This window comes from Oryctolagus cuniculus, chromosome 1 (assembly GCF_964237555.1).
Source record: "Oryctolagus cuniculus chromosome 1, mOryCun1.1, whole genome shotgun sequence".
Classification (NCBI taxonomy): domain Eukaryota; kingdom Metazoa; phylum Chordata; class Mammalia; order Lagomorpha; family Leporidae; genus Oryctolagus; species Oryctolagus cuniculus.
This window is the reverse complement of record NC_091432.1, coordinates 59,804,045-59,830,529: the sequence shown is the minus strand read 5'-3', so window position 1 is coordinate 59,830,529 and position 26,485 is coordinate 59,804,045. Positions and strand designations below refer to the sequence as shown.

At 37.3% G+C, this 26,485-nt stretch overlaps 1 protein-coding gene across 3 annotated transcripts; it reads right to left on the bottom strand.

Annotated features, from left to right (window-relative positions):
• Nucleotides 1-413: 413 nt before the first annotated feature.
• Nucleotides 414-26,485, bottom strand: LOC103350212 (pyrin domain-containing protein 1). 3 transcript variants are annotated; one of them, XM_051823783.2, is made up of 5 exons: nucleotides 26,075-26,485; nucleotides 19,747-19,911; nucleotides 4,802-4,924; nucleotides 3,439-3,731; nucleotides 414-2,837 (listed from the first exon to the last, which is right to left on the bottom strand). In XM_051823783.2, exons 4-5 carry the CDS (start codon nucleotides 3,719-3,721, stop codon nucleotides 2,713-2,715), a joined length of 408 nt encoding a protein of 135 aa, XP_051679743.1. In that variant the 5' UTR covers nucleotides 3,722-3,731; nucleotides 4,802-4,924; nucleotides 19,747-19,911; nucleotides 26,075-26,485; the 3' UTR covers nucleotides 414-2,712. The 3 variants fall into 3 exon arrangements, with proteins under 3 accessions (XP_051679743.1, XP_008263720.1, XP_008263733.1); XM_008265498.4 differs by lacking the exon at nucleotides 19,747-19,911; XM_008265511.4 differs by lacking the exon at nucleotides 19,747-19,911 and having other exon boundaries at nucleotides 4,802-4,899.

Genomic DNA, 26,485 nt, shown 5'->3' with positions numbered 1-26,485 from the left:
AGCCACTGGGATTTATAATACATCATGACACCTCTTCTCAAAAAATTTGTAGTAAAGAGCCATTTTTAATTCTTTTAATATAATCCCCAAATATTGTAGACTACTGCTTTTATAAAATATACACTTGAACTCCTAAAAGTGAATTGAAAATGAAAACAAAAAAATACAAGGTAAAACTCCACTTTCAAAATTCTTAGATTAAACATAATGACTATCAAATTGCTATAGAAATTTCTAAAAACTTCTGGTCACAGACAACTACAAAGTGGTTCATTGAAAGATGCCAACCCCACAGTCACACTCTAACTGATTTGTGGCTTTATTTTTGTAACTTAAATAGAAATGTGAGATATGAAATGTTAGAGGCTGCTAGACCTCTATTAGTTAAAACTTTCTAAAACTTTACACTAATATCTTTTTAAAAAATATTTATTTATTTATTTGAAAGTCAGAGGTACAAAGAGAGAGAAGGAGAGGCAGAGAGAAAGAGATCTTCCATCCGCTGGCTGGTTCACTCCCCAGATGCCCACAATGGTCGGAGCTGCTCTGATTCGAAGCCAGGAGCCAGGAGCTTCCTCCAGGTCTCTCACGTGGGTGCAGGGGCCTAAGGACTTGGAACATCTTCTACTGCTTTCCCAGGCTGTAGCAAAGAGCTGGATGGGAAGTGGAGCAGCGGAGACTCAAACCAGTGCCCATATGGGATGCCAGCGCTACAGGCCGTGACTTTACCCACTTTACCACAGCACCGGCCCCACTAATATCTTAAACTAAGAAGTCAGCAGTCTTCCTGGTTACAAAGGGATGGTGGCATGACATTTTCAGTTTTTGGAAAGTCAGAAGCATAAATTTTTCTTGTGTCTCTGCACAGGTTTGTCTATTCCAATGGGATTTACAGACCTCTGCAGATCATAGCTCCTCTGTGATGCAAATTATATTCTTTGTACAATCTCATATCATGAAACATTTTTCACATTCTGAATTTTCAACTATACCACTTAACAAATCTCAGAATTGGGTAGGTCCAAATAATTAGTTTGGTATTGTGGTTCTTGACTACTTTAGGGTAATACTATTATAATATGACTTCATCGATGTGCATTTATCACATTAACTCTGCAAGTAATTTTCTAAGTCATGTGTGCATGATAATTCTCTTAAGCATGACCCACACTGATAGCCATTGATAGAACCATACTCTTCTCAAAGCTGTTTCACACACTCAACTTTTTGTACAAGATATGGTTTGTTCCCTTAGATTTGTGTACTGAAAGCTTGCTTTCCAGAGTGACAATATCTAGACGTAGTATGGGATCTTTAAATGATGGAGCCAAGTGTGTGGTTCTTAGGCAAGCTGGGGGTGTGCCCTCTGAAGTAAGCTAGAATCAGAGGCAGATCAAGGACTCAAACCCAGGCACTTCGATATGGAATGTAGGCATCCCAAGTGGTATCTTAACAACTAGGCTAACATGTATCCCATAGCTCTATTCTTCACAATACAAGAATCCTACAAACAGCCCCATGAAAGATTGCTGTGATGAGTCAGGGAATATATGCAAATTTGGCAAAGGAAGCACAAAATGATGGAACCCATTTATGTCATAGACTCTGCTGGGAGAAACGGAGAACCATGGGAAGAGGGATGGAAGGACTGGAGGAGTCTCCAGTTATTTGTATTCATGGCTCACAGGCCCTACAGTGAGGGATGGTTGTTGGTCGTGTTCCTGCAAAATGAATTTTGGATCCCTTACCCTCAATACCCAGAGTCAGAACTTTTGTTGATGGTGAAGAATGGGACAAGGACAAATTTTCTCCTAAGACGGGGCGATGTGCATTCTGAAATTTGGTGAAAAGTACACAGCTTATTGAGGCCAACAGCTCCCCAAGTCTTCCTAGAGATTACTGAAGGTTAGCAAACACTACTCATGACTCCTCAGAAATATGGGACAATGTATTGGAAATTGGAGAAAAGGTCATTTTTGTTATGAAATGAGCTGAATTGTGTCTGTGCTAGAACTTTGTAGATGAAAGAACTTAAGAGTGATGAATTGTGGTATTTGGCAGAAGAAATCTCGAGTAGAGTGCTGCATGGTTTCGCTTAATTGCTTCTAGAAAAATGTGAAAAAAACACACTGTTTAAAGACAAAATTTATTCTGGGAAGCTGAAAACAAACATTTGGACAATTCTCAGGCTTGTTAAAGAATATAACAGCATGTTTAAAAGGGAAAAAAAGGTGTGTGGTCAAGTTACTGTTCAATAAAGAAATTAGTATGAGGGCCAGTTTTTTGGCTCAGGAGGGTAAGCTGCCACTTGCAACACTGGCATTCCATATGAGTGCCAGTTGGAATCCTGACTGCTCCACTTCAAGCCAGCATTCTGAAATGGGCCACCAACATCACAGGCAGCAGCTTAATACACTGTGCCATAATGCCGACCACATGTAAGACAAATCTTTTATTATCTAAAAGATTGATTAATTCTTACATGACCTAAAATTTTAACTTCTAGAAACATGAATTTAAAATCTCTCATAAGTTTTACTCTGACTAAATATGATTATACAGTTCGGAAATACTAGAGAAATAAAAAGTGTAAATGCAACATAGAAATTAAAACTGAATCAAATATCATAAGTTTTACATTTGTCTCCACATCCCATACAAAGCAATGAAAGAAAATATGCTCTGACTTTTTTGTTGGAAAGGTTTTACTTTTCAGTCGTCGTCATCATCATCATCATCATCACTTGATTCTTCATCAGTTGATTCTTCATCAGTTTCATCCTCATCATCATCTTCATCTGTTTCATCATCTTCTTGTTTGCTATATTTTCTTCTTTCTAAAAATTCAGATTTATAAAAAATATCATTTAACAGTCCCTCTTAAATAATACTACTCTAACTAGGAACTAAAATAGTTTACCCCTCATTTTGTTAGAATAAAACCAATATGGCCTTAGCTTGTTACTCTACCTCCTACTATCCTTAACTGTCCATGGCCCTTTGGCTTTTTTATCTAGTGTTTGGATGTTTTCAGGTATTCAAATTTGAGGTTTGAACATTTTCCATTTCTGTTGCTGTAGAGGTCAAATAAGCCACACACAGATTTTATGTTCTATGCCACTTTTATGTATACAAATCTCTGTGAAAATGCTATATGATCTAATGAAAATGCTCCTTAATTTTTGATTATTGATTAGTTTTAACAGCATATTAAACAATATAATTAACTAGAAATAATCAAATTATTATCAAAAAGAGACATAGCCCTGGGGATGACTTATCATGATCTAAAATGCATGATAATGACAGAAAAAGTTAGGCCAATGCATAGGCATTTAATCAAGACTCCTTGGTGAGTAAATTAAATTACCGTTGAGTTTTGGGGCCATATGATGGGATAGTAGCAAGAGCATTTGAAAGTCTGGGGCATTGACTCACCCTTGATTTCATGGTGGAGTATCTCAGCCAAGCTTCTCTGATCAATTTTCTTCAGGACTTTCAAGACAACCTTCACTGCATAATCTGACCCATAGTGTTGGACCAGGATTTCAGCAAGATCTTCACTATCAGCATCTATAATTTTCCCCTTGGGAATATTATTAATCCTTTTTTTGAGTTTGACATAGGTGAGTTTACTTTTAAATTTCTTCAATTCTTCATCTACGAGTTCTTGAAGAGAATTTGCCAGTTGCTCACGTGCCATTTTATACTTTGCAGCCATTTTCCAGTACCTATTAATGAATTAAAAGCCAATTAGGTTAGCAAAGACTTATTGCTGAAATGTCAAAATTTCATTCCCAATTACTACTTCATGCTCATAATCATCAGGTAAAAAGAGGCATCCAGATAACTAACAGATGAATGTTAACAAGAGCCATGGTCTAAGGGAAAAGTCAATGTATATTCCATGAATGGATTCAATGTCCAGTGGAAAATCTTTAAGAAATCATTTATTCTATGGTGTGTGTTTTTGTCTGTGTGTTTTATTATCATAGTAACACTTAACATGAAACCTACTTTAATGATAAACTTTTAAGTGTAATTATATTCCATGGGGCCAGTGCTGTGGTGTAGTAGGCTGAGCCTCTGCCTGCTACACCAGCGTAACTGCCCCTCTTCTGATCCAGCTCTCTGCTAATAGCCTGAGAAAACTGTGTGAAAGATGGCCCAAGTGCTTGGGCCCTTGCACCCATGTGGGAGATCTACAAGAAGCTTCTGGCTCCTGGTTTCAGATTGGCTCAGCTCCAGCTGTTGCAGCCATTTGGAGAGTGAACCAGTGGATGGAAGACTTTTCTCTCTGTCTCTCTCTTTCTCTCTCTATAACTCTACCTCTCAAATATAAATAGAATCTTCAAAAAATTATATTCCTAACCATGTACAGATTTCTAGAACTTACTCATTTTTCATGATTGAACAGCACTTCCCTATTTCCCTCTTTCCTCAGCAAACACCAATTTATTCTCTGCTTATAAGAGTTTGACCATTTTAGATTCTACATTTGAGTGAAATCATTCTCTATAGTCATGCTGTAGGTACAATGTAAATGCTCATCAGTGGATGAATGAATAAAGAAAAATGTTTATATTGGCATATATACAAACTGGAATGCTATTCAGCCTTAAAAAGAAACACTGTCTGGTGTGGCAATGTGGATAGTATGTTAAGTGAAATAAGCAAGTGATAGAGAAATAAAGACTGCACGACCTTTCTTTTATAAGGTATCTACAGTGAATATGTTTTATAGGCAAAAGAAGATTGTAGACATAGAAGATTATAATACAAGAATTAGTAGGTTACTCACCAAATAGTAAGTCCTGGAATTTTCTATATGTAGGAAACTATTTCAGATTTCTTGCCCAGATTCCAATTTTGAGCAGCGCTCCAAATTTCCTATGAAGACTGGAACACAGACTGTTTTTATAGCCTTTTGGGAACAAAAATATTCTAACTTTATCTGATATGCTAAGTACTGATGCTGAAAAATGGTTGTACTCTATTCCAAAGAAATAAGAACAACAAAATATGACATAAAATATGAAAATGAAGTGAAGTCACTTCTGCCAAGAGCCTATAGAGATAGTGGAGAAATTCACCAATTGACACCACTGATGGCTGAAAGATAAAGGTTTCTAAAGAACTTCCAATATACAAATGTTTGGAGCATAGAGAAACATTTCAGGTGTTTTTTAGATAAACATATGAGAATGGATCTCAGAGAAGACTTTTTTGTGTATTTTTTGAAGTTTAACCTAATGAAAAAATGGTATTAAACAAAATAAATTTCATAAAGATTATAAATGTTATAATAGTAATTATTATTACTATTACAAAAGTAGGAGGGTACGATAAGAATATACACCAAAACTAGAGCTAGTAAACATAGATTTAATTATATTGCTTAAAATTTTTACATATTTCTTTATCTGGTTTTGTTTTCAAGCTATTGCAAAGGTACTTAAATAAGTTCATGGACAAATGGAATTAAAAGCTTAATTGAAAGTTTTTGGTGCAGAATAAATTTAATGTGCAGAATTTTTTTCACAACAGAAAATGTGTTGTGAAAAATAATGCATGAATTTTAATAAATTTGCATGAAAATAAACTTATACTTTTTATTTCATTTTCCATAAAATTCTTGATGTACCCTATATCAGCCTCATGAAATGAGAGCAGAGGTGTTCCCTAATCTTCTATTTTCTGAAGAGCAATGTGTAAAATTACTGATTATTTTTCTTTGAATGTTTGGTAAAATTACCCAGTGAAACTATCTGGTCTGGGAGACTTGCTATTATATATATATTATAAATTCAGTTATTTAATGGTTATAGTAGCATTCAAATTTTCTACTACATCATTTTAAAATATTGATAGTTTGTGATTTTTGAACAATTGATCCATTTCTTTCAAGTTGTTGAATTTGTGATAGTAAATTTTTTTCTTTTATAATGCTACAGGATCTATTATGATGTCCTACATCATTTTAATAATAGTGACTTAAGTCTTTTTCTTCCTCTGTCAATGTTGTTAAAAGTTTATCAACAATATGTTTTTCCAAATAATAAAATTTTATCTTATTTATTTATTTTTCTGTTTTTTTATTTTCCATGTTATTGTTTTCTGCTCTTATATTCATGATTTTCTTCCATTTAATTGACTCAGGTTTATTTTTCTAGACTTTTTTTTCTAGTTTCTTTGAGGTATGAAAATAGCATATTTACTTAATATAAATTATTTTTCTTATAGATGTATTTAGTGCCACAAATTTCCTTCCCAGGATTGTTGTTACCTGTATCCCACAAATCCTGGTATGTTCTATTTTCATTCTTATTCTCCTACATGTTTTTTTTTTTTTTCACTTACTCTGAGCTATCCTATATGAATTATGGATGACTTTAAAGTGTGTTGTTTAATTTCTAACTGGCTAGGTATATTTCTGATTTCTTTCTGTTATTATTATTATTTGTTTACTCCCATTATGGCCAGCTAATATTCTCTGTATAACTTCAATTTTTCTATGTGTTGAGATTTGCTATATGACCTAGGATACGACCTATACTGATGAATGTTATGTTGGTGCTTGTAAAGAATGTATACTTGAGTATTTCATGAATGTTCTATAGGTAAAATTGAATTCAGTAATATTTTTGATCTACCATGATATACCATTGACATCCAAAGAGTCTTGATTCAGTTATATGAATAAGTATCATAGTTATTATAGTTTTTATGTATTTTGCTCATATTTGTTCATGTTTTTTATTTCCATTCTTTTTATGCCTTTTTATAGGATTTTACTTTTTTTTCTTTCTTAGCATATCAGGTTTTGCTTCATTTTTGTGTAATATTTTTAGTGGTTGCGTTAGTGTTTGAGATATACACATAAACCTAATCCATTTCTATTTTCAAATAATTCAAAACTCCTTCACGAGTAGTTAATTTTACATGTCATTATACCTTATAATAACAAAATCATTCTAATTCATCCCTCATGTCCCTGTTTCATTGCTGTTATTCATTCCACTTGCATATAAACATACACACACATAACATATAAGAATACATAATTGAATGAAACAGTGGTGTGTATTATGATATCAATTAAGAATAAGAAAAATCGGGATGAGTATTGTAGTGCAGCAGGTTTAGCTGCCATTAGGGAGGCCTGCATCCCTTATAGGAGTGCTGATTTGAGTCCTGGCTCCTCCACGGCAAATCCAGCTTTCTTCTACTGCATTTTGGGATGTAACTGATGATGGTTCATGTATTTCAATCCCTGCCAGAAGCATAGGAGACCCAGACAGATTTTGTGTTCCTTGCTGCAGCCTGGCCTACACCTGGCTGTTGTGGGCATTTGTGGAATGAACCAGCAGATGGAAGATCTTTCTTTCTCTCCATATCTCTTTTGGATAAATAAAAATAGATAAAACACTTTCTTAAAAGGATAAGAAAAATATATATTTTCATGCTATCTTCATTTATTTTGTCTGCAATGAATTCCTTTTCTTTATAGATCTGACGTTCTGATCTATATCATTTTCCTTCTCTTGAGAGAATTTTTAACACTTCTTACAAGGTAGAATGTCAAATGCCTTTTCTCTACCAATGAAAATATTATATATTTTTCTTCTTTAGAAGATTAATACACTAGATATTGTTGTGTTATATTACTCTTTGTGATGTATTTTTAGATTCGATTTGCTAAAATTCTTAAGATATTGATTTATATCACAAATGGATTTTTCCATCTCTCTATACAACTTTTGACATTTATTTTTGTTTGTATGAGAAGGCTTATATTTCTTTTTCAGTTTTTAATGAAAGATTCATAGGATACAGAATTCTAGCTTGGTGATTTTTTTAATTTCAACACTCTAAATATTTTACTTCACTGTCTTCTTGCTTGCATGGTTTCTGAGAAGTCATATGTAATTCTTATCTTTGTTCCTCTGCAGATAAGGCATTCTCCCTCTCATTTACCCACGCCCCACCACACCTTGCCACCTCTGGCTTCTTTCAGAATTTTTTCTTTACCCTGATTTTCTGTCATTTGAAACTGATGTGTCTAGTTGTAATTTTTTGGCATCTATCCTATTTAGTATTCTCTGAGTTTCCATTAATTTAGGGGTATTCTCAGTCACTCTTGCTTCATATACTTCTGTTACTTTCTCTTTTCTCTGTCTGGAATTCTCAAAAGTGCATGTTACACCTTTTATAGTGATCTCGCAATATTCTATTCTGTGTTTGAACTCTTTGTTCTCTTTGAATTCCAATTTTCAAAGTTTCCACTGATAAAAACTCAAGCCCAGATATTCTTTTTTCATCAGTCTCCATTCTATTAAGAAGTCCTAGCAACACTATTCTTCACTTTTATTATGGTATTTTTTTTCCCTCTGGCATTTCTCTTTGGATCTTTCTTATGCTGCCATTACATTACACATCTAATTTGATTGATGTCTCCTTTATCCATTACATTCTTTAGCATCTTTATCAGAGTTGTTTAAAAATTCACAATCTAATGATTCGAAATTCCTTCCCACTTTGTGTCTGATACTTGCTGTGTTTCTTCAAATTATGTTCCAAATTGAGCTTCTTGCTATTCATTATAATATTTTTTAAGATTTATTTATTTATTTGAAAGGCAGAATTACAGAGAGGCAAAGGCAGAAAGAGAGAGAGAGAGAGAAAGGTCTTCTATCCACTGGTTTACTCTTCAGATGGCTGCAACAGCCGGAGCTGTGCTGATCTGAAGCCAGGAACCAGGAGCTTCTTCAAGACTCCCATGTGAGTGCAGGGGCCCAAGGACTTCGGCCATAACAGAGAGCTGGGTTGAAAGTGAAGCAACTGGGACTCGAACCAGAGCCCATATGGGATGCCAGCACTGCAGGCAGTGACTTTATCTGCTACATCACGCTAGTCCCTATGATATTTTCTTAATAATTAAACATGAGGTACTGGGTAATTGCTACTGCTGTGAACAGGCCTTTAACAAGGATAAGATTTTTGGCAGAGGGGAGGAATTTTATATTTCCATGATCATATCTTAGCACTTAAATATCACTATGCCTCTATACCATGATTGACAAATATTCCCCACTCCTTTTTCCCCATGTCCAGGTGGGACAACATGTATGGAATAAGCAGGAGTTGGATGTAGAAGGTTAGAGATGACTGGAGTTGAATATTTACTTTGCCCCAGGCTAGTTATATACTAACACCACCCCCAAAAAGTAAGACTCTGGTTTCAACTATTCTATAGCTGATAACAGAGTACTGTGGTATATTTCAAAGTGATTAATTTTGCTCTCTCCTTTCCATAAGCTTGATGAATTTTTTTCCAGTGTTTACTGTGTAGATATGTAGGACTCATGGAAGTTAAAACACAAAAATATGAGGTGACCTTAAACTGGATCTTTCTAGAATATTAACTGATCAGATTATAATTCAAATTATATTACTTTGACACTGGTTTTCATAGACATTTCTGATTGTGGATTGCTATTCTGATAAATTGATTCTCTTTTTCTGTTCTATTTTTCCAATTTTTTGTTGGTGGTTTGTTCCGTGATCCCACATCACTATCAGATCTAAATATTATCATCATACTCAATGGAGAAAAGCAAAACACCTCTACTATTAAGATCAGGAGCAAGACAAGAAGGCCCACTCTTGCCACTTCTATTCAAAATAGTCCTGGAAATCCTAGACAGAGCAATTAGGCAAGAAAAATACTTAAAAGACATCAATATCATGACAAAATTAAAATAGCTTTTGTTTGAAGTAGAAATAATTTATATGTGGAAAATTCTAGCCTCCACAACAAAAAATAGACAAGAAATTCAAAAATGTTACTAGATGCAAAATTAACATACAGAAAATAGGTGTTTCTATACTCAAACAACAAAATATCTAAAACTGAAATTAAGTAAGTAATCCTATTTAAAACAGCACCAAAATAGCAAAGTGTTTAGAGATAAAGTTAACCAAAATGTTTTTGAGATAAAGATCTGTAGGTTGTAAACTATAAAGCACTAGTAAAATCAATGAAAGAGACAAATAGAGATGCCTCATGTTCACAAATTCTAAGACTTAATATTGTTAAAGTGTTCATATCACACAAAGTGATTTCGAGATTCAATGTTATCCCCATCAGAATACCATGGCATTTATTTACAGAAATAGAACAAATATTCTAAAAGTCCTACAGGACCGGCCCGCGCTGCGGCTCACTAGGCTAATCCTCCACCTTGCGGCGCCGGCACACCGGGTTCTAGTCCTGGTCGGGGCGTCGGATTCTGTCCCGGTTGCCCCTCTTCCAGGCCAGCTCTCTGCTGTGGCCAGGGAGTGCAGTGGAGGATGGCCCAAGTGCTTGGGCCCTGCACCCCATGGGAGACCAGGATAAGTACCTGGCTCCTGCCATCGGATCAGCGCGGTGCGCCGGCCGCAGCGCGCTGGCCACGGCGGCCGTTGGAGGGTGAATCAACGGCAAAGGAAGACCTTTCTCTGTCTCTCTCTCTCACTGTCCACTCTGCCTGTCAAAAAATTAAAAAAAAAAAAAAAAGTCCTACAAGACCAAAAATACTCAGACTAGCCAAAGTTATTTAGAAAAAGAAAAAAAAAAAACAGTTGATGCAGCACACTCTTTTGCTTCAAAATATATTTCAAAATATCAGGAAATGCATTTATTCATCTATTGAAATGATCTTGTGGTTTTATTCTTTAATATATTAATGTGGTATATCACATTAGTTGATTTATATACACTAATTAATCTTTAAATCTCAGAGTTAACTTATAGTTTCTCATTACATTTAATAACTGTTGAATTTCATTTATTATTTCATTATTTTCCTGAGGATTTTTTTGTCTTGCTCACCAGAGGTGCTGGCCTGTAGTTTTTTTGTTTGTTTGTTTTGTTTTGTTTTGGTAGTCATTTCTTGACTTTGAGATCAGAGTAGTGCTGGTCTCATAAAATGAACTTGGAAGTTGCTATTTCCTCTCCCGTATTTTTGAAATTTTAAAAGGGTTGTCTTTTATCTTTTGTAGGCATTTATTTCTGTAAACTTCTCTCTTAACACTTCTTTTGCTGCATCCCATAGATTTTAGAATTCTACATTTTAATTTCTCCCCAGATATGTTATAATAATTTAATTTCTTCACTGAGCCAATATTTGCTCAAGATCTCAAGATCTTTTTGTTTAGATTTAGAGCAAAATGGTTACGGAGTAAGACCCTTCTATAATCATATTTCCATAGAATTTGAACAGAATCACTTTTGCTAGAGCTAAGGAAACAAGATATGAAAATACAACATCTTGTTTTAACATAATCATAAGAAAAGCACACTGAACAAGACAGGAAAGGAAGAGTTTCCTGCGTCACCTCTCTCTCAACTCCAAGCAATGTAATATGGAAAAATATGCCTCCTGCTTATGGGAAAGAAAGGTAATGAAATCCAGGTACTAAATATGGAACTGACAAATAGGCCTACCATGGTGAAGCCCTGTACCAAGAGGAGCTCATAGCTTTTGTCCCTTGGCCAATGCCCATAGACTATACCTATGATCCACATCAGCTTGTCAGCCATGGGGCTACTACCCCTTCTCTATCCTTGTGAAGCACAATGAGAAGTATAACTATCTGCTAGGGCAAAAGGAAAGGGGCTTAAGCACAAGACATTGCCTTGGAATTCAATACCAGGGCTACCATGGTGAACTCAACATCAGGCAGAACCTAGCAGCCCCTAGCTTAGGCCAGTGCTCACAGACATAGCCTCTGGATCTTTCCTATAGCCAGGGAGAGTCCTGTGCCCCAGAGGAATGGACTCATGTTTCCGTCTGCATCATCACCAGCTGTACTACAGGCTTGAGGAGCATCTCTGAGACTGTAAGTGTCTGAAACTGGGAGACTCGGGTGCAGCCCAGTTTATTATCAGGCTTGTTAGGCAAAGGATCACTTCCATCACACTTTCACTAATGGTAGGCAGCTCAGTGTAGAGAAAGACTCCATCTGTTGGAGGATAGGACAAGGATATAAATGTAGGTCTTTTCATTCAACTCAGTGCTGAGTCAGTGAAACCCAATACAAAGCAGGTCTTAACAGCTCCTGCTTCTAAGTCAGCATCTGAGTGTTTAGCCTCTGAGCAGAACATGGTGGCAAGTGGAGACCTTGACCAATCAGATGGACTTGTATTCTAGCCTGTATCACCTGTGGCTGGCTGCATCAATCTTGGGATATGAGTACATTGCAGGAACAGGCAGGCTATAACAATGTGAACATTAGTCTAGTCCTTGTGCTGTGAAGATCTCAGTAGTCTGTGGGCTCTGCGTACAATCAAATGTTGAAACATTTGTGGCCGTGGACCTGCCCAGCTCATTTACCCTCCAAACCCAGGTTGAGAGAGTTAATGCATATCTCGGGGGTGAAATAGGTATTTGTCAAGTCACTGCATGAGATCCTGGTGCTGGTCCCTCCATGTTGAAGCACAGGACAAGGAGAATCATATTGTGGGCGCACCCTGGCCCAACACTGAGGTTTGAAATGACAGAGCACCCTTTTCAGACACTGATCATCCTAAACACAACTGTGGATTTGGGAAAAATCTGTGAGGTAGCAACCTCTACTGATAAAACAGTGACCAATGTAGATACAGGGACCATTTAATTCTCAGATAGTAGAAATGACCAGAGACTTAGAGAAAATAAGCAGCCTGGTTAGAAGTTCTAAAAGGACAGACACAAAGCCAGATTTTTTAAAGACTGGAATAAATACCTAAATCATCAATGCACAGACAACATAGTTCATCAACAAACATTAACAGCATTCAAGGAATCATCACATAACCTAATAGAAAATAAGGCACCAGAAGCAAACTATATAGCATCCAATATGAATGAACTCTATGACAGCTCATTTAAAATATCTGCTTTAAGGAAAGTCAAAAAATGGCAAGAACACACAAAGAAATAATTCAATACTGTATCAGAGAAAAATAACTTAGCTATTAAAGTAAATAAAATATTTAAAAAGATATTTGGGGCTGAAACTCAATTAAAAATATAGTAGAGGCATAAAATTCAATATTTTAAACAGAATAAAGACAAAATTAGCTTGCAGACAGACTATTTGAAAATACACAGTGGAGGCTGGTGCCACGGCTCAATAGGCTAAACCTCCGCCTGAGGCGCCAGCACACCAGGTTCTAGTCCCAATTGCTCCTCTTCCAGTCCAGCTCTCTGCTGTGGCCCGGGAAGGCAGTGGAGGATGGCCCAGGTCCTTGGACCCTGCACTTGCATGGGAGACCAGGGGAAGCACCTGGCTCCTGGCTTCGGATCAGCACAGTGTGCCGGCCTCAGCGCGCTGGCCACAGCAGCCATTTGGGGGGTGAACCAATGGAAGGAAGACCTTTCTCTCTGTCTCTCTCTCTTACTGTCCACTCTGCCTGAAAAGAAAGAAAGAAAGAAAGAAAGAAAGAAAGAAAGAAAGAAAGAAAAGAAAAGAAAAGAAAAGAAAAGAAAAGAAAAGAAAAGAAAAGAAAAGAAAAGAAAAGAAAAGATACAGTGGAGAGAAGAAGTTGAAAAAAGCTTATTGAAACTATAGGGCAACAATGGGAGAGCAATCATTTGGGATAATGGGGTTTAAGAGGGACTTGGGAATGCCAAAAAGGTAGAAATTTTATTCAAAGAACTTTTAACAGAAAGCTTCTCAAACCTATAGAAGAAAACAAGTGTCTTGTGTGTTTGTTAATCATTCACCCAATCTATGTCTTTTGATTAAATAATTTAACACATTTATAATTAAAATAATTATTCATATTCAAGGACTTACTACTATAATTTATTTGGTAAAACTTTTTTGACTTTTTTTTAAAGAAAGTTTATTTATTTATTCGAAAGGCAGAGTTACAGAGACAGAGAGGGACAGAAACACACAGAGAGAGAAAGAGAAAGAGAAAGAGAGATCTTCCATCTGCTGGTTCACTACCCAAATGGCTACAATAGCCAGGAGTGGATCAGTCTGCTTTCTAGGGAATTCAGGACAAAAACGTATGGAGTAGAAGAGTGAAAAACCCTGCCACACAGTTTTATCATAATTACTAAAGACATACTTTTAACTATTTTGAAATGCAAATTGTTATGGTATTTAATGGCAATGGACCTAAAATAATATAGGGATATAATATTTATTTTTTCAAATTTTTAACTTTTTTTAAAGATTTATTTATTTGAAAGTCAGAGTTACACTGAGAGAGAAGGAGAGGCAGAGAGAGAGAGAGAGAGGTCTTCCATCCTCTGGTTCACTCCCCAATTGGCCGTAGGAGCTGTGCCGATCTGAACCCAGGAGCTAGGAGCTTCTTCCGGGTCTCCCATGTGGGTGCAGGGGCCCAAGGACATGGGCCATCTTCTACTGCCTTCCCAGGCCACAGCTGGATTGGAAATGGAGCAGCTGGGACTTGAACCGGTGCCCATATGGGATGCAGGCACTGCAGGCAGCTGCTTTGCCTGCTCTGACAGAGTGCCGGCCCCATAAGGTGTCTGGTTTCTGTTAGTGACAATGGAAGGCTTTTAAAAGGAAATACTCTAAGAGCAACTTATTTCTATCTTTGGACATTAAGTAGTAGGAGGCACGGAAGTGAAACTGAGCTCCTACTCCTAAAACCTTTGAGTAGAATTTATCAGACCCCAGTCACTCTCCCTCAGGAGAAGACAGTTTCTCTGTCTTCACTTTGATGATTAAAAGTAAGCTACCTGCTAAAGACTGACTCAGGAAATTTAAGGAGTGGCACAAGGGTCAGAGAAATCTTGCAGGCCCCCCAGGTAAGATTTGGTTAAGAAAGAAACAAGTATTTTTTTCTGAAGTAAAATGACTGGAAAGAGGAAAAGTATATGACTAATATCCAAAGGAATATAAAAAGGTTGTAGAAGGTTTGTGGAAGATGAGTCTTGTGTGATCAGGCTGGTTGAGGTTAGAAGGGACTTATGTCTTCCTTAAAATTGAGCATTAACATCAAAGGTACACTTACTTAAAACTAGAATTTAGCCCCCAGTGTTAAAGCAATAAGCTTAAAACATTGATCTCTTAGTAAACATTTGCAGGACATTTTGAACTTTAATCTGAAACCAGTTTTTATTTTATTTTTAAAGATTTATTTATTTACTTGAAAGTCAGAGTTACACGAGAGAGAAGGAGAGACTTAGAAAGAGACAGGAGAGAAAGAAAGAGAGAGGGAGAGAGAGAGAGAAAGATAAAGTCTTCCATCTGCTAGTTCACTCCCCAGATGGCCACAACGGCTGGAGCTGTGCCAATCCTAAGCCAGGAACCAGGAGCTTCCTCTGGGTCTCCCACGTGGGTGCAGGAGTCCAAGGACCTGGGCCATCTTCTACTGTTTTCCCAGGCCACAGCAGAGAGCTGGATTGGAAGAGGAGCAGCAGGAACTAGAACCAGCACCCATATAGGATGCTGGCGCCGCAGGTGAAGGATTAACCTACTGCGCAATGGCAGTTTCTCTAAAAACATTTACAATTAAATTTGTGAAAGAGTTTCTAATATTTATAATTAGATACAGCTTTCTAGCAAATTTAAGATCAATAACTAAATAAACATTCTAGGAGTCTAAAAAGGGAATTGACCAATTCATAGAACTGCTAACAGAGATCAAACTGAGTTAATTATATGAGACTCCACGGAGTAATAAAAATTTACTTAAAACATTGATGGTTCTATACTTAAATATTTTATCTTCTAAATAGAAATAAAACTTTTTCTTGAATTGTCTGAAGTTTTACATCACTTGAGAAAGTATATTTGTGTAAACAGAAAAATCATTTGCCTCTTCACAGGTTTGTAATGAGTAACATAGAGTTAGTAGTTCTTATTGGGTCTTTACACATCTAAATATTAGACAGTATAATGAAGTCTGCCATGGTTATGCTTCCTAACTTTGATAGCTTTTAGATTCTGAGATGACTACATAGTAAATCAATTTTTCTTGATGCATTTATGAAAATGGTCAACCTCAAAACTGTGTCTGTGTCTCAAAACCGTAATACCCTTTTAGTTGATTATAACTCTGTTCATTGTTTTAAAGATGCAATATTTACTTCTTTAATTCTTGTTGGCTTTGTTTTGTATTTTCCTTTTTGGACTTTATGCCTGGTGCCTGTCAGATTTCTATAGAAGTACAATTCCTAACTCCTAACTCACTTCTGACCCGGTGAGATGATAATTATCACCACATTACAAATAGTGTTATATTTGATAATACACTGCAGATAAGCTTAACCCAAGTACATCTCTTCCTAAAATTTCTTTGTTGCTTACAAGTGGCCAAAAGAGTTTTTGACACTGACTCCTGGTTGTCAATTACCTCCCTCCTGATACAGAACTAGATCGGATCAGCAACCAGGATGGGTCTATCCTGACAATGAAGGGCAAAAACATATGGCTACAGGATGACCAATATGCAGGTTTTTCAGAAAATGATATTGATTACAATAAGAAAATACAAAAGTTGTCATATCAATGTGGAGTCACTGGTACCAAACATCAACTAAAATAGGTGAAGTCAAGAGGTTATGGAGAAAGCGTTCCCATTCATTGCTATCTGATGGTAGCTCATAAAAGGCTCTGCCAGAGCTACAACCTCAACAGAGGGCTGTCATTTCAAGAAAGAGATTCTAACTAGATATGATCTTGGATATTCTCACTGCTAAGGCTGGAATCTATTAAAGCACCTGCACTGGGGTCACCAGACCTGAAGAAGCTCTTTGTACTCTTTGTAAACAAGAAGCAAGAATTAGGACTGGGAGCACCTAGGACCTTGTTGCATATTTTTGTCTTCTTTAATATGCTTTGATACTCAAACAATTCATAATATAAAACCTCATATGAAGCTAAAAGTATGTAGAAAAATAAATATAAAATTTTAAAACAATATACAAAGGTACGGCACTGCGGCTCACTAGGCTAATCCTCCACCTGTGGCGCCAGTACCTCAGGTTCTAAGCCCGGTTGGGGCGTCAGATTCTGTCCCAGTTGTTCCTCTTCCAGTCCAGCTCTCTGCTGAGGCCCGGGAAGGCAGTGCAGGATGGCCCAGGTCCTTGGGCCCTGCACCTACATGGGAGACCAGGAGGAAGCACCTGGCTCCTGGCTTCGGATCCACGCAGTGTGCCGGCCGTAGCGGCCGTCTGGGGGGTGAACCAATGGAAGGAAGACCTTTCTCTCTGTCGCTCTTTCACTGTCTAACTCTGCCTGTCAACAAAACAAAACAAAACAAAAAACAATATACAATGGATTTATGTAGCTAGCTGTAACTCTTCACTTGGGCAAACCCACCGTCACTCAGGAGTACATGGTAGAAATAACAAAGTTTGTCTTTTCCAATTGGTATTTAAAATTGTGCAAAAATCATCTTTCTTAGAAAAACCACAGCAGGTTTACTATCTCTTCATTACTTAATTTAGGCAAGACTCCCATGAGCTAATCTTATGAAGTATCCACTATGACTTCCATAGTCCAATGTTTTTTGTTTGTTTGTTTTTGTTTGATTTGGTTTGGTTTCAGTTTTACTGATATTATGAAGCTAATTTCACCTTTTTTTGACTAGAGTGGGCCCACTATTCTGGGGTAGGAGACTATTTTCTCATTAATAGAGATTTCATAACTCTAAGATTTAACTGATTTGTCTGGGCATCACCAGCATTGGAGTAGCTAAAACACAGACAATGAGATATACAAAGAAAAGAAAAAATAGTAATTTGGGTTCACCATCTAATTTGACATAGGAGAACAACCAAGGGACCCTTGTGGGACTCTTATTTCTTGATGGTCCCTATTCCTCCTGCTCTTTCTTTTGTTTCAGAAACCAAAGTCGGCCAAGAAAGAGAGAATGAGCAAGTGCTAGATAGACATAATACCAGCTTCTTCATATCCAGTAGACAATCAAGTGACAGAAAGATACAGGCAACGTGTTCTCCAACAGACAAGGGTTTCATGATCCAACACTCCCTTTTATATCTCCATTGGTCTTTATGAAGACGTATTCTGTTAGATTGACCGCATTTGTATTCAGACACAGTGGCTGGATGGATTAATGGTAAATTTTATGTAGTTTTGCTGAAAAATCGTGAAAATGCATCTCGAAAGATACCGATTAAATCACTGTTCTTTCTTTTTTTTGGACAGGCAGAGTTAGACAGTGAGAGAGAGAGACAGAGAGAAAGGTCTTCCTTATGTTGGTTCACTCCCCAAATGGTTGCTACGGCCAGCACACTGCGCCGATCCGAAGCCAGGAGCCAGGTGCTTCCTCCTGGTCTCCCATGCAGGTGCAGGGCCCATGGACTTGGGGCATCCTCCACTGTCTTCCTGGGCCATAGCAGAGAGCTGGACTGGAAGAGGAGCAACAGGGACAGAATCCGGTGCCCTGACCAGGACTAGAACCTGGGGAACTGGCGCCACAGGTGGAGGATAAGCCTAGTGAGCCACGGCGCCGGGCTTCACTGTTCTTTCTTAACAGTTGGATATTGGAGTGTACCACAATGGGAAATTCTTTTCTATTAATACTTAACAACCAATCTGGAAAAATATTTTCCTCAAGGTATGTGATACGAGGACGCAATCATTCTGTGACACTCCTGTGGTTCTTAGGCACAACAAAAATCTTTATGTGCAGACAGGCAATATACCATTTAGCAGAAGGGACTCTTGAAACTAATGGGTAAGTCAGATATATTACATTTCCAAGAGAGTGGTGACATAACCAGTATGGAGCAAAGGCCCACTTTTCACATTCTTCTGTGATACAGACCTGTCCCGAGTTCCAATGGTCAGAATTTATTAGCATCCTCATCTTGTGCATGATGAACTACCTTAAGCTGCTTTCAATCCACTAGGTAAGAAGCTAAATACTGTATAAATATAAAAGTGCATATAAAATATAAATTGACAAGAGTATTTTTTAAAATAAGAACATAAAGCTAATCTCTCTCCTGTGAAAATCCATGCTCTCTCAGAAACACAGATTATGCACAGAAAAGGTTGTCTTAGGTGCTGCATCCCTGATTTTCCTTGTCAGAGCAAGCAACAAAGACACTGTTGTTATGTCCCAACCTGCATAGATTTTAATGTCTACAGGAGACCATATTAGCATTTGCTTTTCTGCAGGTCTGCCAACAACAAAAACTATTGTGAACAATCTCTGAAATAGACCTACCATGAAGTCAGAATGCACTTCATTTGATCTATGCCTGGAGAGGCCTACCAGACAACCAGAAATGTTTTGTTAATGCACAATTGTGGGACTTTTGAAAAATTAATTGTTGTTATCACACACACGTTTAAACCCCTTAGCTTCTCTCCCATCCTTGCACTGTTAGGTTTTCAAACTCACCTCTGGAATCCACTGCATTCTTTCTATCACTGATCTATACCAGGACATTTCATCCTGTTTGCATCAAGCAACAAGCACTTTGTCTTGTCCTGTTTCTCTAAGTTTCAACTCACAACAATCTTGGCCATTTGAGAGTCTACTTTTGTATGAATCTCAAGAATTTCTTGTCCTATTAAGCAACTAGTCTTTTGAGATATTTCAGTTGCCTAAGCAGTGATTGTCTTTGCAATGGCTCAGCCTGGAAAATTGCCCTGGGAAAAGGAAAATATGAAGTCATTTTGGCTTCTCTGACTTGACCCATTTACCCTAAGGCTGAAGTTTGAATTGTCATATAACCAGGAGAAAGATTATAGTTATATTACCAGAGAAGAAGAGCAGGTTCTTGTTGGCACAATGTTTTGCTATATCTTAGTAAGTGGAAAGAATTATCTGGCTCCATCAACAAAGTGATATGGGAACAACAGAGATCTTTTTAAAGAACCCTCCTTTCCCTTGTGGAAAATCCAGCCTGCTCCTAGAACCACTTACTGAAAAAGGAAGATCCAAAAAATAGAAGGTATTTCAGATTATTAAGTACATTTTCACATTCCATCATTGGTGACCTAGCTGATAATCAAGGGCATGATAAGTGCTTTTTCAAATGTAAAATATTCTTAGTCTTGCCTTTTGTAACCCAAATATATCTATTTTTCTACTGATTACTATACCAAGATAAGAGTATTATAGCAGAGATTAACAAGCTAGAGGCAAAAGACAAAATCAAACACATCACCAGTTTTTTAAATGAAATTAAGATAATACAGTTATACATGTTTACTTAGATATTGTCTGTGTCCACTTTTTTTTTTTTTTTGACAGGCAGAGTGGACAGTGAGAGAGAGACACAGAGAGAAAGGTCTTCCTTTGCCGTTGGTTCACCCTCCAATGGCTGCCGAGACCGCGCTGATCCGATGGCAGGAGCCAGGTGCTTCTCCTGGTCTCCCATGGGGTGCAGGGCCCAAGCACTTGGGCCATCCTCCACTGCACTCCCTGGCCATAGCAGAGAGCTGGCCTGGAAGAGGGGCAACCGGGACAGAATCCGGTGCCCCTACCGGGACTAGAACCCAGTGTGCCGGCGCCGCAAGGTGGAGGATTAGCCTATTGAGCTGCGGCGCCGGCCTGTGTCCACTTTTGTGATAAACTTCTCACTGAGTACTATAAAATGCTTAAGCTCTGTCATTTTCTGGAAAACATTTGCTGACTTTCGTTTTACTGCACTATTTTATTATCTTCATGTTATCTCCTTTAAACTAAATACTCTTCTTTACTTGTCAACATAGCTGCTCCATATTTCTATAAATTTTGTTAATTTCTGAGATTGGGCAGGTATTTAAATTTCAGTGAATGTATTCTATGGTGGACTGTGTATCTTGTCCATTTTCTGCTTAGGTGTTCCTGAAAACCCACATCTGCACTGTGCTTGAAACTGTTCCTTCCTGGAGCAGACTTCAGATTAGCTTTGGTCATCTCTTTCTGTTATATTTCAATTCACATTAGCACACAAAATGCTGGCTGCCCTAGCCTGTGTGTGTATCATCTTCATCATGGGGAAAATTATTCCATCTTCAAAATTCATAGCATGCAGACTATGGAGAAAATTGCCAGATACATTTCCGGTCTGTGCTAAGCAGTACGGTCTTCTGACCTTCTCTGATCAAGGTAGTATCTATTGAGGTTGGCATTCTACTTCCCAGTAGTGGTAGCTTCGCGCACTTTAGAATTTCTGACACTACTGAGATTCTCTAGGTGTATGTTTCCCACCACTGACTAATGACAGTGGGTCTACCACTCTTATACACAAGGCGAGTTCTCACTGGTACTATGTTAAGAACTCTGAAATTTATTTGGCCTGTTCTGAGAGCCATATCTTCAGAGCTTTGTAGCATCTAGTTTAAAAATGTGAACAACAGCACTGCGCTAGCTCAAATGTTCATAATAGCCTATGTCCCATACTCTGCTTTGTATTGATCAAAATCTAGTCAGGTTTCTCTCTTTCTTAGGGGTCCAAAATATTGATTGCTCTCAACTGACAATCACACTCACTCACACACACACACACACACACACACACAGACAATGTTCTTGTTAACTTTTTATGGGGAACAGCTAACCACAGTGAGGGTCTTTTCAAGCCAAAGCCCATTGACCCTTTGACCTTCTAAGTTAAGCTCTTGCTCCAAAGATTTTTCTTTTCTCTGCTACCTTCTGATTAATTCTAAGAAAAGTTTTTTCTGTTTGATTTTTAAATCTTAGTGATTGCAGCAGGTGCTGTGGCATAGAGGGTTAAGCCGCCGCCTGCAGTGCTGGCATTCCATACAGGTACTGGTTCGAGACCCAGCTGCTCCACTTCCAGCTCTCTGCTATGGCCAGTGAAAGCAGAAGATGACCCAATTCCTTAGACCCCTCACCTATGTGGGATACTCAGAAAAAGCTCATGGCTCCTGACTTCGGATCAGCGCAGCTCCAAACATTGCAGCCAACTTGGGAGTGAACCAGCAGGTAGAAGACCTCTCTCTCTCTCTGCCTCTCCTTCTCTCTGTGTGTAATTCTGGCTTTCAAATAAAGAAATAAAATCCTAATTATTTCTGAGGAAAAATCATTCTTCCTACTGCAATAGTCTTTCTAAGTAAACCACTTCTTATGTTAGTCTTTTTTTATGTTTTTTTTTTTTTTTAATTTGACACCCTAAACACACTGAAATTAGGATTCCATAATGTCAGGTAGAGAAATCTTCATTTTCAGCAAATACACTGGTGGTTCTAGGCCAAACAGATCTGCCTGATATGATACCATTCACCAAGATAACTCTTGAAGTAAATTCATGAGTCAGGGACATAAATCTCACAAGGGAGGGGCTTTGTCACCAGTCTGAAGGGAAACACCCGTTTCTCTCATTCCCATGATTTGTTCTGTGCTAGACACTTATTCTCCTTTTCTGTGGGCAGATATTTTGAAATGTGTCTCAGTCTGTCATCTGAAGATTAATCAGTGAAACTCTAACAGACCTAAGACAGAAGCCAAAAGGTCTGACTCTGGAGGCCAACCTACCCAACAGAGTATACTGGTCTACCTATCTACACCATGGAAGAACAAGTAACATGGTCTGCATGTATCTTTTTGTTCTGTTCATATATGTGACATATATGGCAGAGTGTTCTCCACTGACTAGTCTGAAGATACTCTTTTCTCATAACTAAGTTCATTGCCTTTTTTTCTTTCTTTACTATTTCTTCTACGTTTTTTTCTACATGTAATTTTACTCTTTCTGTGGTTCTTGTGGATTATTTTTTCTGCTGTCCCTCAAGTCAACAATCAAAATGTCACGACCTTTTTACCTTGTCACCTGCCATAAGTCTAGTTACTTACTCATTGAGGATGCTGCTGAGCCCACTGCTACCTTCCCGGAGGGAAGATACTTCCTCTCCATAGATGACAGCAGTTTCATTAATAAACACTGATTAATACTTGGTGATATGTTTTTATTCTATTTTTCTTGTCATTTACTAATTAGGCATAAGAAATATGACTTCCCTTCTAGTACAGTTCTGGAAATTGAGCATTGTATGAGAAGAAGGAGGAAGAAAACTGAAGTTCAGTACAGCATTGTGGGGATATGGGAATAGACAGTAGAGAACTGTGTTTCCTTTCTCAAGAACATCATGTGCTCTGCTCCTAGTGTTCTCACCATTATATCACTTGAATTTTGGTCCATAAAAATTGAAGATTATTTTATCATGAACTTAGGAATCTCATTCTAACCATGATCTCAGGCAAAACAAATAACTAAATAACAACAGCAGTATAACCACAACCGAAGATGTATACAATTTAGAAAAGGATTGTTGTCATGATGGACTGCTGACCTTTTCTTTTTATCAGATTGTGCAGTAACTATCATAAAATAGCCCACCCCCATGTTCATAATTCAAGATTTCTTTTTGGCTTATTTATTTCTATATAAGAGACCATTTCAACACTTACTCAATTAATTTGGCAATCCTCCATTTATGTTTACCGTAATCATGGGACAATAAATCAGGAGGATGTGGCTGAATAGTTCTTGAAAAGTTAGGTCTGAGATAGCCTGTCACCTCTTTCTCTCTCTCTCTTTCTTTCTTTCTTTCTTAATTATTTTAAAAATTTCTTTCATTTATCTGAAAGGCAGAGTTACAGAGCGAGGTAGAGGCAGAGAGAGAGAACAGAGAGAGAGAAGTCTTCCATCCTCTAGTTCACTCTCCAAATGACCACAATGACCAGAGCTGAGCCAATCCGAAGCCAGGAGTCAGGATCTTTGTCCAGGTCAACCACGTTGGTGCAGGGGTCCAAGGATCTGGGCCATCTTCTGCTTTCCCAGGCCATAGCAGAGAGCTGGACAGGAAGTGGAGCAGCTAGAACTCAAACCAGCACCCATATGGGATGCTGGCATTGTGGGCTAGAGCTTAAACTCGCTGAGCCCCTGCCCGAGTGTCACCTCTTTCTGCCATTCTTTGTGCTATATGGAGGTTCCAGAGCTCCATAAACAGTTGGCTGGGAACCCTACACTTTTGCCTCTTTTGAAATCTTCCCTATAAAGAGCAAATTTTGCACCCAGATTCCTTGATAAAAAAAATCTAGGCAATCAATTTCTTATTCTAAAGAAAATTCCCCCACTACCATAGTTCCTAGTCCCATTATGGTTTGCCAAATTTTGTACCATGAAATTTCATCTTCCCTGTCTACATAGGAACTCATTTGGCATTTTCAAGGCACTTTTACATACTTATAATTCCCTAAATATTGTTGTGAGAAAAAATGCCCCAGTTGGAGCAAGTGTGTTTATCTTCTTAGAATTGTATCTATTAAATACATGAAATCTGTTCTGTTTATGTTAATAGAAATTAAACTCTTAACAATCCCTTTTCTGAAAATCTTGATAACTAATTCTCACTCCACTGTTCAAAATCTAATCATTCATTATCTTCCAAAGAGTAGATATATTTTATGACAAAAACTATGTCAGTAGGCTCGCACCTATGGAATTTTCAACATTATCATACTCTCAATCACCTAGAAGTATCTCACTTGATAAAAAAAATGGAATATCCACTAAAGTCTCATGATGTTCTACACATATATATGAACTATTTATCACTTTTATGCATATCATATCATATATATATATAAATATTTTTCCAAATAATGATTTGAGTGTTAAGTATATATGGATGACTCCTATGAATAGTTCCTGGTGTTGTTAGTGACAGATATACTACTTTGGATTTCAAAGAATAGTCTAGAATGAAAATGTAAATTTGGGAATGGTTACTAACAGAGAGCATCAAAAGCTTTGGAAATAAATAAGGTCATCTATAAAGAGAATACAGGACAGTTTTCTGCAGCATGATCATACCTATACCTCTTTCACATAATAAATATTTTCATAATTAATAAAATAATATACTACATTACAGAAATAAGGTAATTTAAAAATAAAATATTGTTTAGTAAGTAAATATGAAATATAATTATCAAGAGGTATTAACAGATGCATATGGCTTCATCTGTACATGAAATCACTATGAATGGGACAACTATAAACACAACCTTAACAATGAAGTTTTAAAGGCATTTGAGATTTCAAAAGTGGATTTTCTTTGAGGGTTTTATATTTTTAAAAAAGATTAGCAATTCTAGTTACCGTTCTGAAAAAAAAAAAAAGAAATAACTTTTCTTCAACTTATACCAAAAATTTATTCCTAGAAAATTCAATGCATATTAAAATTGACAAATCATCTTATATTTATATATGATTATATCAGAGTATAGATAAAATTAAATGTACAAACCACAGAAAATCTGGGTACTTTACCTTGACTTATGGTCATAATAATAGTAGCAGCTGGTCTGTTTTGAGCCAACCCATTCATATGTATCATCAGTAATAGACAATAGCACTAATTTCACACATCCTCTGTATGCTACTATTCCCAGACCTGAGGGTTTACTATTGCTGTAAAAGGTAAGACACAATCGTCAAGGTTTAGCATTCTCATATGATACAGATTTGATATTGATTGAAGCTAGCCCATGTATTGTTCTATCCTTCCTGAAGATAGACTATTGGTATTAAATTAAGTCTTCATTAAGACATCTCTCACAAGATATTTTGAGAACAATAGAAAAAAAATTCTTAATGAGTCTCGGGCCAACTTCATGAAAACTAATTCTTTGTACATTACTTTCTGAACATTCTGCTCTGTATTCACTCTTTTCCCAAAGCTTCTGCTTCTCTGGGTTTGTACACCCCAATACAGCATCTGCATATAAACTTTTGCCTTAGGTTCTGTAAGACACTTGGCAGAGTTAGGTTCTAGATTCATATGATAATCAGGTTTCCTATATGCTTAAATGTTCTGTGAGGCATTCAAAGTTATTATGAATTGAAAAAAATGTACAAAACCTTTTCATGCATTGACTAGCACTTAGTATCCCTGGCCTTTGCCCATTAGATGTCAGTCAGCAGTGCCCCTAATTTCAAATCATTATGGCAAACAAAAATGACTTTACATGGTTCCAAAACATCACCAAGAATAGTGTATTAGGACACTCCAGAAGAACTGAAAAAGAATCATATAGAATCAAGAGGAGAGTTATTTATAGAAATTTACTTACATAGTTCTGAAGGCTGAGAAGTACCACATGTCATTTGAAAGCTGAAGAACCAGGAAAACCATTGGTATAATTCAGGCCATGTCAGAAGGCCTGTGAACCAGGTGAGCTGATGGGATAACTTGAAGTTGGAGGCCAAAGACCTCAGAAATGTTGGTGGAAGGCGTGTTTCAGTTTCAAAGCATGAAGTCCTGAAAATCTGAAACTCCAATGTCCAAGGGCAGGAGGAGATGGATAGAGAGACAGAGAGAGGGAGAAACTAAAAGAGAGGAAGGGAGGGAAAAACAGGGAGAGAGGGAGAGGGAGAGGAAGAGGGAGAGGGAGAGAAGGAGAGGGAGAGGGAGAGGATTCACATTTCCTTGACCTCTCAACCTAGAATCCATGAGATCTCTATGGATTAGATGGTTGCCCACA